The sequence below is a fragment of the Coffea arabica genome, chromosome 7c (genome assembly GCF_036785885.1).
Source record: "Coffea arabica cultivar ET-39 chromosome 7c, Coffea Arabica ET-39 HiFi, whole genome shotgun sequence".
Classification (NCBI taxonomy): domain Eukaryota; kingdom Viridiplantae; phylum Streptophyta; class Magnoliopsida; order Gentianales; family Rubiaceae; genus Coffea; species Coffea arabica.
In genome coordinates this window covers 8,779,663-8,791,732 of record NC_092322.1, presented here as the reverse complement: position 1 = coordinate 8,791,732, position 12,070 = coordinate 8,779,663, and the positions used below count along the sequence as shown (strand labels likewise).

At 37.4% G+C, this 12,070-nt stretch overlaps 1 protein-coding gene and 1 long non-coding RNA gene across 3 annotated transcripts; one reads left to right on the top strand and one right to left on the bottom strand.

Annotated features, from left to right (window-relative positions):
- The first annotated feature begins 359 nt into the window (after window positions 1–359).
- On the top strand, window positions 360–2,826 carry LOC113698102 (uncharacterized). The gene is made up of 2 exons (XR_011817763.1): window positions 360–776; window positions 2,111–2,826. It is a non-coding gene; the product is annotated as an uncharacterized lncRNA (long non-coding RNA).
- Window positions 2,827–3,249: 423 nt separating this feature from the next.
- On the bottom strand, window positions 3,250–8,291 carry LOC113699418 (subtilisin-like serine-protease S). Of its 2 annotated transcripts, XM_072057607.1 has the most exons (12): window positions 7,573–8,291; window positions 7,365–7,459; window positions 7,181–7,278; window positions 6,752–6,910; window positions 6,051–6,162; window positions 5,421–5,952; window positions 5,250–5,344; window positions 4,910–5,152; window positions 4,713–4,827; window positions 4,271–4,457; window positions 3,903–4,003; window positions 3,372–3,702 (listed from the first exon to the last, which is right to left on the bottom strand). In XM_072057607.1, the coding sequence occupies exons 1-12, from the start codon at window positions 7,663–7,665 to the stop codon at window positions 3,601–3,603; spliced, it is 1,932 nt and encodes a 643-aa protein (XP_071913708.1). In that variant the 5' UTR covers window positions 7,666–8,291; the 3' UTR covers window positions 3,372–3,600. The 2 variants fall into 2 exon arrangements, with proteins under 2 accessions (XP_027075587.2, XP_071913708.1); XM_027219786.2 differs by having other exon boundaries at window positions 3,250–4,003; window positions 7,573–8,285.
- Window positions 8,292–12,070: the final 3,779 nt, after the last annotated feature.

Here is a 12,070-nt window from a genome sequence, read left to right as displayed (position 1 = left end):
ATCGTTTACATTTTCTGAATTTTCTAATTTTTTTGTTCAGATCGAAGGCTTGAAAACTAGAAGAATAAAAAAATATTAAAAATTATATATAAACTTGTTTTTGATACTTTCAAGTTGTTACAAAATATTATTTTTCTTATTATAAAACATTTCAAGTTGTTTTTATATGTGTTGTGAATTATTTATAATTGTAAATATTTCTTGTCCAAACCAATGACATAAAAAGCTATTAAAGGGCCTTTTGACTTCATTATCAACTCTCAAATTTCAATTAAAGAACCGTATCAACTAAGTTTATAAAAATTTAAAAATAAAATTAATGTGTTATGACAATCCAGATTCCCACAAGGAAAAAGTAAATTCAGAAGGGACTTTATATCCTCTCATTTTTCAAAGTTCTTGCCCAAGGATTCTGAAATTATCCCTTTTATATTTTTCGCGGTATACATCTTCAAAAAGGTTGAAACCCGGTTGGGAATATCTGGTCAAAGCAACAAAAGACCGTGCTTAACTTTGACCTTCCGTGGCCATCTCCTCCCTCGTCCTCGAGTCGGTCTGTCATCCTCCTCTCCTCTCCAAATTTCACCACCGCCACCCTTGCCTATGATATGAAAGCCTTTTGGTCTTCTTCGCCCTTTTATTTTTCCTTGTTCTTCTCTTGAATCTCTGCCACCCACTTGCTGATTACTGAAGAGTCTTCAAAAAAGAGAAGTTTGGGTTGAAGATTGATTTGTTATTTCTGTCTTTCTGCGCAATTTCTCATAAATTGGATACGGGTAAGTTTTTCTTTTTCTTTTTTTTTTTTTAATATTTGTTTATACCATAAAAGTCTCTGAAAATCATGGTGAAAGTCTCCGTAAGGCTGCTACCTGGTCTCAAATTAGACACTTTGACATCTAATTCTTGCAAATTTAGGAATTGGGGGTCTGTCTTTGTGTGATTTTTAACTCCTAAGTATCTTCTTCTAGATAAAAATTCAATCTTTTGCTTAAATTTTAGTGGAAAAGAGAAATTGCTGAACGTGTTGAGTTTTACTTCGTGGGTATCCTTTGAAGTATAATGGTCGTACTTAGAGATCCATTATCATTGTCAATATGTTTGATGTGCCGGAACTCGGAACCTAAATTTGACTCCTTTTAGTTGTTGAACAAAACTTGGCAAATTGAGTACCAGTCTTTGACAAATACTGATGACAGGAAAAACCTGTCACGTAGCCTGCTAAGAAACGCAAGCAGTTGATTTAGGTTTTGCGGTGAAACTGATCAAGTCGGTTCAATCAAGGAAAACTCTAATTGAGGTCTATGGTATGGACCATATGATCCAAGTTTTTCCAGCTGATTTAAAAGCAGGCAGTCATTTTTCATGTGTATTATCAAATCCACAGTATATTTCTCATGGTTTTGTTTGTTGAACAGATGATGCAAGTGTTTGTTTACCATTGCATAGAAAAGGTATTTACATGTGAGTGATGATGATACTGCCCTTCCCATAGCTTTGTTTATTGAAAATTTTGAGCCCTATGCTGCTGTATGATCAGGAAAGTAGTATATATTTACTCTATACGCTAGTTTTTATGCATCTTATTTTGCTTTGCCTACCAGATACGTGTGTGGTTTTTAAGATGGTCAAGGACAGGTGTTTCTGGACGCGTGAAATTATTTGATCTCTAAGTGAGTCAGCCATAAGAAGTGTTTGTAGAAGCTCGATATTATATCCTTGTGCGCTGTAGGAATGCCATTTATACTTCTTTAATTATAGAACTATTGAGCCCATAGAGTTTTGTTCTGATACTTATGTCAAGCATTGCCTTGGTTCTTGTATGCTAGGTTCATTGACTATGATTACTGCGATTTGAATAATCTTTGCCAGTTCCTAGGTGGTTTTATGCATTAAGCTGTGAGAGCTATATTTCTTTTCTTGTGATGCTCTTGGGCTTTTTGGTGATTGTACGTTATCAAAATGATATTTATAAAGCGATTTTTAAGGAGTTATAATTGGCCATAGTCTGTGAAGCTTAAATCAGTTTGGTTTTCTTATGCTCTGAAGATTTGTGAGGCATAGTCGATACTTTTTTATTTCTGCACTAATGCTTTTCCTTTCATATGAATAGTGCTATACGACTGGGTAACAAGAAATGCAAGATCAAAGGAGACTTTCATCTGATGAAACTTTAGTTCCCAAGTCACGGAAAAAGAAATCCTCAATGCAGAAGGCTTCCATGCTTCCCTTGCAACGGGAAAATGTTAAGAAAATACAAGACTTGCGTGCTCTTCCATTTCAGACGGTGCAGAAGCCATCTAAGAGAGGCTTGGTAAATGCAGCTTCTGCAGTTTCACAACCACCTGACAAATCAACCTCAGACTCATCTCCATCATCTGGAAATGATTATCGGGCTTTGAGACGCAAGTATTTGCTTCTAGAGGAGGACAGCTTCGGGCTAGGAAGGGACTTAAAAGTTGTTGAAGATGACATTAAGGCCCTTGAAGAAGAGAAATTATCACTATTAGATGAGCTTGTTGTGTTAGAAGGCCTGATCGATCCTCTAGAAGTTTCCAAGGCCAGTGAATAACTCGATTTTCCTGTTCTCTGGAGGTGGTCCAGTCTAGAGTACTTGATTTGTAGATATGATACAATTTATAGAAACAAGTTCAGTCCCACCTCGATTATTAATCCTAATGTATGCTTCTGAAACATATACTTGTGATGCTCGCAAGCGGCTGGTTCTTGGTGGAATTTTTGACACTGATCGGGGTTGGATTTTTTAAGTATTGTAAACTTATTGTTTTCTTCTTTTTATTTTTTACATTTGGTCACAGTTGGAGATTATACCTCTGCATCCGTTTTTCTTCTAGCAATTGGAGATTACATATGCCTTCTGTGTTAGACAAATTTGTGAGCTTTAAACTAAAATGACTTTTCTACGCCCCTTTATCATACAGCACATTTTCTTATTGTGAAAAGGTGAGGCGTCAGGCTCAAATTTGGTTCCTGAATATTGATGAATTAATCAGCTGATTCCATGAAAGTAACGCGAGACTAAAACCCTCTGACGGACCATCTTGGAGACTTGGGAGTCTATACACACAAAAGTGAAGGGGAATTTTGAGGGAGGTTTCTATCCACAGTTTTCGAGCGAAACATCATAAAAATTCTTGTGTGGGGATCAATCATTTGATGCTTTAAAACAGTGGTTAGGACAAATTGTCAACGCAGTAGACGAAATGGAGAAGATAGACAATAGACAATGAATAAGTTCGAAATTATGCATATTTGCGGTAGACTGCAACTGATCACATTTTTGCTATCTTCAAAAGAATGTGTGCATTCAATAATGCAGGAAACTCTTCCTGTCTTTATCTTATGAATGTACATTTGCTTTTACTTGCCTATATCTGCTGTAATTTCAGAAGCCACGAGCTGTCTCTCTTCTAAAGCCAGGCCTAAAATACCAGTCCCATCTTGGAATGCATTGCTCGGATGACAAGCGGGGATGTTATCCATGATCTTCTGTTCCTCCACGACAGAGATCCAAAAACATAACCCGTTGGTGGAGCAGCTACCTTAAAATTCACAGTGAAGTTAATCTTTTGCCCGTAGCTATCAAAGACTATTCGTCGAGGTACAACGGTAACATTGACTCCTTTGGGAGCAAATACAACAGCTTTGTAGATACTTCTTTGCCTTCCCACATTCGTCAAAGTTCTGATCACAGAGAAGTTCTGTTTAAGATTAGGGACTACAATAGATGGATAATTAAGGTCAGATGCTGTTGCAAATGATTGAGCGCAGGTGCTGTTGTCTCTTGTGATCAGGTGAAGCGATCTCTCATCATAACCAATTGAACAGAGAAAGGCTTTATAATCTGTAGGCTTCGCATCATAAACTAGACCTGGATCAAGTACCTTAGAGGGGTTTATAAAGCCAGAGCCATAATCAAATGCATTTCCTATTCTCCCCTCAGGGTCTGCTGTGATTGGCTTGTGATGCTTATCCAAAACTGTAGCTGCATTTATGTTGAAAAGTCAGATTCATTGAAGAAATGGTTTTAACTTGCAAATTTATATGATCTAGATAAACGCATATTCACTGATATGAACGTTATATTTCCTGGAGTATAAAAATTGCTTACATTCTCTCCTAGCTTGGCATCAACATATGCAAATTTCACTACTTTGTTAAACAAAAAGTAACTAATAAAACAAAAAATCAGGAGCCATATAGAAGAGCTATATAGTGCATGAGTTTCCCCGTGCAGGACATGTGAGCTTACCTGTTGTCATAATTGCAGATTTGATAGCAGATGGTGACCATGAAGGATGCACTGCTTTTATAAGAGCCACAATCCCAGTTAGGTGTGGGCAGGCCATTGAAGTTCCAGATAGTATATTAAACTTCAATTTTGCAGTTGCTGGAGACCAGGCAGCCAGAATGTTTAACCCAGGAGCTGCAACATCAGGCTACAAAGGCAAACAAGTTATAAACCAAGCATGAGTGGGCAAAAGGGAAAAAAATCCTGCCCTCCCCTCTACTAGTCACCAGGAGGTTAATAAAAAAACCCAAGATGAAACAGAGGCTTGGTGTGAATGATAGAATTTTCAGCTTCAAGATGTTCACAAATTCGAAACCAGAAAGTGATGTTGATGAGAAAACACAATGAATTTTCTAGAAGTTCCTGTGTCTAAGGATTGTGCCTCTTCTTATAGATGAGTTACCTTCAAAATTTCAGGGGTAAGAACATTGGGGCCTTTTGAAGAAAATGCTGTTATTCGAGGAGCAGGTTGAGATCCCAGTACAGTCTGAGCAGATAGAATTCTTGACAAAGGCTTTCTGCAACATGAAACAATAAATCATATGAAGAGCTTACCCAAACCAAATACTTGACAGGACCTCTCTGAAAGAAGAAACTAACCGTGTATTATTGATATAAGACAGGATTTTCGAACCCAATTGCTTCCCAACAATTGCTGCAGGGATGACAAAGGGAACAGCAAGATCCTTGTCTGATTCATCTATTAAAATCATCCCGACTCCCCCAGCTTCTTTAACAACTACACTTTTTGCTAGCTTTGACTCAGTTGAACTTCCAGAATGTCGGCAAACCAGAACCTTCCCTCTCGCCTTTGTACTATTCAAAGAACTATCTAAACAGTAACTAGTGTGATGAACAAAAGAAAAGAAAATAAATTAGGGATTCCTGTCTCTGGATTAATATCTGCAATGTACACTTAGCGAAGTACCTTTTGCTTCACCTGGATTGATAAGGAGTGAAATATCCAGCATAAGCTTCAGAAGCAGGGATGATTCGTGCTGATGCATTCATCTCAAGTGGAGTCAGGCTTTCTCCCTATTCAATGAATAGTTTCTAGTAAGGCGGAGGAATAATTAAAGATCACCATTTCTTAGAGATCACAAGCCATTACCGTGACATGAGCTCTATTTCCCAAAATGATATCAGATCTAAAATCCCTATCGGTTGAACTAGCAGCAACAGTAATCAGCCATGGAGCAAGGTTTGTTGCTGATCCAGCACTTCCTTCATTTCCAGCTGAAGCAACCACCACTATTCCCCGGCTAACTGCATGGAACGACCCTATGGAAATGGCATCATTGAAGTAATCGCCCTGGGGAGCATCAGGTCCTAGAGATAGAGAAATGATATGAACTCCATCTCTAACTGCATCATCAAAAGCAGCCAAAAGATCAACATCATAGCAACCAGAGCTCCAGCAAGTCTTGTACACTGCAATCCTAGCCATTGGTGCACCCCCTCTGGCTGCTCCAGCTGCTAAGCCCTTATAATTCATGTTCTGCACATAACGACCAGCAGCAGTTGAAGCTGTGTGACTGCCATGGCCTGAGCTGTCCCTTGGGGACTTAAAAGACGTGGTGGTCTCTCCTGTATCTTCTTCAGCTTCATAGCCACTATAGTAATATCTTGCACCTATTACTTTCCTGCAGGATTACAAATTTGTCCAGGTCTCAATATCAAATGCACCATTAAAAGGAACTTGAATGGCTAGCTGGTTAAGCAAGACAACTATCAGAAACACCTATTGCATGTTGAAGCATTAAATGCTTCCCCTGATTGGCATTCTCCTTTCCATCCAACTGGCACTGGAGGCATGTCAGCGTCACTGAAACTTGGTGACTCAGGCCAAATTCCTGTTGCACAGAGCATCATCCTACCAGGTATGTAATTCAAAGTTTGTGCCATACTGAAGCAACGTAAGCAGGGTAAAACTGGTAGAACCTGTCATTCCCAACACCCACACCCAACTATAGCTGCCCAACTGTACAATTATATTGTATAGAAGAAATGGAAACCGTTGACAAACAATAATTTATGCTTACTAACAGTATCACCATTGCTGTGATCCAAAAAATGGAAAAGAAAAAAGTTCCATTTATTTAAAAAAAATTACATTTAGCATGAAAAGGAAATTGAAACCTTAAGTACTAGAAAACATTTCCATCAATTAAACATTTTCTTCTGAGCCAGGGGGATTGTACTCGATAAGAAATTAGGCAGCAACTGCTAAGTGTTACATCTTAGTCCTTAATGTTTCTCAACTAAGAAAAGTATAACTGAAAATATAAATAAACCGCTAGACTTTGCACCAGGAACAGGAACACCCAAGCGACAACCACTTTTCCTTGCCAAGCTATCAATGAAGGGACCGTTGTTGTCACATGTCTACCTACTTGATCAAAGTAGTTAACAAACGCTCAACAAAAGGCACAGAGAAATCACCTGTATCAATGAAACCAATAATAACATTCACTTGATTTTTGGTTGAATAACCAGGTATTTCCATAGTCTCTTCATTAATGAGGCCCATAAAATCCCATGAATGAGTAGTGTGCAGACTCCTCTTGGTATTGGGAAATACGGATACTACTCCGGGCATTTCTGTTTTAGTTTGACCAACACAACATAAATACAAAACAGCATTAATAATTTCTGTAGGAAATACTGATACAAAGTTCTGGCATTTTCTGTTTTGGCTTGACCAATAGTAATACAACATAAATACAAAATTGCATGATTAGCTTCTTGGCCCAGAATTGATTGAATAGTAATGGTCTTATCATTTCTCAAGCCTCAAAAAACCATATCTTTACTCCACATAAGATTAACAAAGATAAAAAATATATATATAATAGAAATTAGTTGTCATACTTGCAATTTCAGAAGCTTGTTCTTCCGTCAACTTGGCAGCAAAGCCTCGAAAACCATGTCTATAACTACGCACATGCGAGTCCATTGCTTGTTCCACACTGTATCAAGATGATGCGTTGATTCAAACGAGAAATCAAAGATCCAAAAATATGTCATGCTTACTGAAAAAGGAGAAAGACTAGACCTTCCTTTGTGGACAACAGTAAGCATTTGACGGTTTAGCCTCAAAATCTCGTCTGGCTCATCACTTCCTCTGCTGCCCATATAAACCACATACAACTGCAGAGGACCCAAAAAAACAAAAATCATACGAATTAGACAAATTATCACTTATGTCCAGATTTTGAATGGCTGTAGAAACGTGCTCCGCGAAGAAAAACAGGCCAGTTTACCTTGGAAGAAGCAGAGTGGCATAGCTGAACAAGAAAAACACAAAGAAAGATAGCATAAAGAGCACTCCTTTTACTGGTACAAAATGAACCCATATCTTATTTCCTTATCCCGGATAAAGCCCAGATAAGCAAAATGATTCTACTAAACCATAAAACACAAGGAGTTTAAGAAAAGAGATTGGGTTTTTACAGTGGAGGAAATAACTAAGTGACGAGGATGCTAACACCGTACTATGTTATCAGTAATTTATGGTCGAAGAGGGTGAGGGGGTGATGCAGGTTGCAGAGCTGCAGAATGGTTTGAAACAGAGGGGAGAGACGGAAAAGGGTGGGAGAATATTCACAAGTACTACTATGCTGTTAGAAAGCAAGAAAGAGTAGAAAGGTGGCCTTTTCCTGGCGACCCTCAAATATGAATGGCCTAAAGGCTAGTGGTGGAATGGGCGTACATGGGATGGAACAGATTGAAGCAACTATTAAGACGTGAGATTCTTATCTTTATGACCAATTTAAGTCTTGGGATTTTGTGAGTTTTTGTGGTAAACTGTTTTATTATTTTTTTTTCAAGAAAAAAGTGTCTTGAAAGTAGAAACGTGAAAGACTGGTGAGAGAGGGATGGGAATGAAGGGATTAAGGATCAAGATTCAAGGATGAAGGTGTGGAGTGAACGTCAGAGAATGACTTTGCTTTTAACTGAACCAACCACGATGCCCTCTCCACCGTATCCATAGCCAGCAAGCAAGCAGCCAGCGGAAATGGGCGCATTTTCACGGGGGACAGACAGTTAAAAGATATTCCTTGGAAATCAAATCAAACGCTACTCTTATCTCCGTACGATGCCACAGCAAACTGACAGCCGTTCTTTTTCAAGTCATTAATAACTGCTACGTACTATTATTATGACTGTATCACTGGAAATTCCTTTCCGTCATAACTTGATGGATTTGAGGAATGTGGCATGTTGTGTTTTCCCCCCTTTCCAATGTCTTTTGTTTCTCTTCTCCTCTTCTTCGTATTTAACCACCCTTCTTGTTGTTGGATTGCTCAATTTTGGAGTTTTCATGGAAAAATGCATGGTAGCGATATGATGTATATAAAGTAAAAGAATGATTAAAAAATATATTAAAAAAATGTAAAATTTTCTGAAAAAAAAAAGACATTTCCAAACAATTGCTTGCTCTCCCACGGTGGGTTTTATTTGGGCATGTTTGCATGGCATTTGAAGAAAAAGTACTAATACTTTGTGTTTGGATTACATTTCTTATGGAAAAATTATTGTAGCGATTTGATGTATGTGAGGGAAAAAAAGTATTAGAAAAATGTGATCACGAAAAATAACGTAATTTTCCGACGAAAAGTTGCAATCCAAACAAGGAATGACCATGAGAAGCTCCAATAACCCACATAATTAGGGATTTGTCCTTTGTCATAGAGTTAACATGATTGAATTATTGTGATCGTGTTTTGAGAGGGAGTGGTGCAATACCGACAACTCCTCACGAATCTCTCACTATTGGTTTGTCTCCAAATCTACCTTTGTGAAATCAATACAATATGTATTTTAGTTTCTAAAGTAAGAACTATTGTATTTGTTATTACTTTTTTTTTTTTCATATGCGTTCTATTTACACTCGTTAATATTGTTTTTTTTTTTTTTTATAAAGTGAGAAGTTAATTTGAAAAATTGCCTAAATGCAGCAGTACATTTAACTCAAAAATTAATCCCTCTGTTATTAGCATTAAAGTTTTGGTCCTCATTTTTTTTTTCCTTCCTCCTGTGAACTAAAGGTGAGGAGATATTGGTCTCAAGAGCTTTTTGTCTTCTCAGTTTCGGTAAAAAGGTCTAAAGTTGGTCATCCACCAATGCTCTCTCTTCCCTAAAACACCAAGATATCGAATGTGGACACATCTCATCCTTTTTGACCAATGCCGGAAGTTCTCTGCGTTCCCCAAAAACTAAAAGAGGGGTCATTCACCGTTCCATCTCAGTCCCTTTCTAGTTGCAGAGATGCTATCAGTTCATATATAGAGTCACTTTCAGATGTCGCATATGTCGTTTGTCTGGAAAGCCCAGGACGAGCTATTGGACCATACATAAATAATAATAGTAAATATCCTGGATCCCTTCGAAAACCTTCTTGACTTGTCAATGAACTGTCGTGTTAATGCAACTGTTGAATGTAAACCATCATGGATTTACTGGTTTGATTTCAACCCAGAGTGGTCTAACTTGGATCTGGCAGCTTGCAACAGCCAAATAAAACGTCCCAAACTTTTCTTTTCTTTTCTTTTTTTTCTTAGTAAGTTAAAAAAAAAAAAAAAAAGCCCTCGAGTTTTGATTTAGTTTTAGTTGCATATAGAATAAAAAATATAGAGGTTGAAATTAGCATCACTAACAATCTAAGCAAAAGAGTTGGAGTTTTTTTTTTTTTTTTTTTTAAACAGAAGAAATAATTTCATTCAATAAATCTGCACTAATGCAGAATTAACTTTATGGCCTAAAGAAACAATTCTACCCTAATTAACTTTATAAGCTTGACAGAATGATGACTCAGGTTGTTCATCACGAGCCTCAACAGCAGATATTGGCTGCATCAACACCATTGACTGGATCCTGCGGCCCTACAAGGTTTGCCCGAGTTATCAATTGAATTGTGGCAATGATGGCATTTATTATTAGTTAAATTAAGCTTTTAGTGGTTACATAGATTATGCACTAGCTACCATGAATTGAACGATTAGGCAACTCTTATCAAATAGATTTCACTCAATTACCATGCTGATTCTCTACCATTTCATGATTATGGTATCTGCCTATACATTTCATGTACCTCAACTATTCATCCATCGAGAAAAAGGACAGCCCAAAATTGAAGAGCGATGAAAATCATTATTGTCTTTCACTTTATATTCGAGATCTTTGTTCGTGTCGGTTACAGTATATAAGACCGTCAATTCTAATTTCGTCCAATACAAATATTTTTCGTTATGAGCACTCATAATAATGTATTAAACGTACGACGACTAATCTCAATTTAATTTTGATTATCAAATATTGCACATGGCGTATATACTCATTCATTCCTGCTTGTGTGCACACTTTAGCGGAGATGAAAATGACACATTTTTGGGGAAGATGAAATGATAATGGTGAGAAATGCTTTAACGCGAGCTATAATGACTCTTTGCATTAAGACTACAATGACATTGGCCGACAAAAAGTATTAGTAAATAAAAGACGAATATTCCCAACAAATTATCCATTTACTATTTGGGAAAAGAAAATCGTTGCTTTACAAAAAATCTGCTAAAGAACAGCGTGTACTCAGACCCCAGAACTTCCTTCATAAACTGAAACATGATTCGCTGCTAGTTGTCTTGGCTCATAATTCTTGTTTCTTCCATATCACGGACAAAAACCAGTCATTTTCGACCTCGTGAAACTCCATGAAAGATGATCTGGAAAAAGCCTAAAAGCCAGAGAAAAGCAGAAAACAACAGAATTCGAAGAAACGTACGTATAACAACCAGACTATGTGCATAACACAAAACAGAAAGAAATCATCTTATCAACAAGCTCGCGCATCCCCCAAAAATTCTTGGACTCCAGAAGCTTTACGCAATCTTACAACGAGATAGAGATGTACGAAGGGCCTTTTGCCACCCCACATTTCTTCTAAAGAACAAGAAACTCTGCAGACGATTGCTGGTGCTAATTTCGTTTGGTGAAAAGCAGCATGTTGCTGATCATTTTGTCATTCTTTTCAACCAACGGTAACTAGCTGCTATCTTTTATTCCTTTCACACTTTATTAACTTGCAAGGTCACTAAAGTGCGTTAGAAACTAAATAGATGCCACTGATTATAGTCTCGACAAAACAAAAATACTCCATCCATTCGTCCCACTTTGATAGTACTATTGATTTTCACACAAATTAACAAAAATTAGCTAATTTTGTCGTAATTAGTGAATTATAATTTGGAACAGACGAAGAAATAAAACAAGTCTATTGATGATACGAGTTTACCTGAAGGCCTAGCTAGAATTTCTAGTCTTTGCAGAGATTGTGCATGCTATGCAATGTTTAATTAATTTACATTTAAAATTGAAGCGTCAAAATTTGTTAAACCGTAGGTGACTTATTACAACTTGTAAAGCGTAACCAGTTCTTTAATAAACAACCTGCTGAACTTTTGGGGTAGGCTGACATGAAATTCACGGACAGGATATAAACGGCTATGAATTAATGGGAGACATGGTGGACGGCCACATTCCCCAGGAACTGCGTGCCTTTTTTTTTTTTCTAACTGACTGGTTTGCATGCGCTTGTCTTCACTCTTCGCTAACAGAAGTGGCCCATTACGGCATCTGGATTGCATAATTTTAATCGTGCAAAATAATTGATTAATCGGACAACATTTTGAAGGATCATAACGTACATATATTCCCTCAAATTCCCCCTTCAAACGCAAAAAGTTTTTATGAGAACGCCTTCCC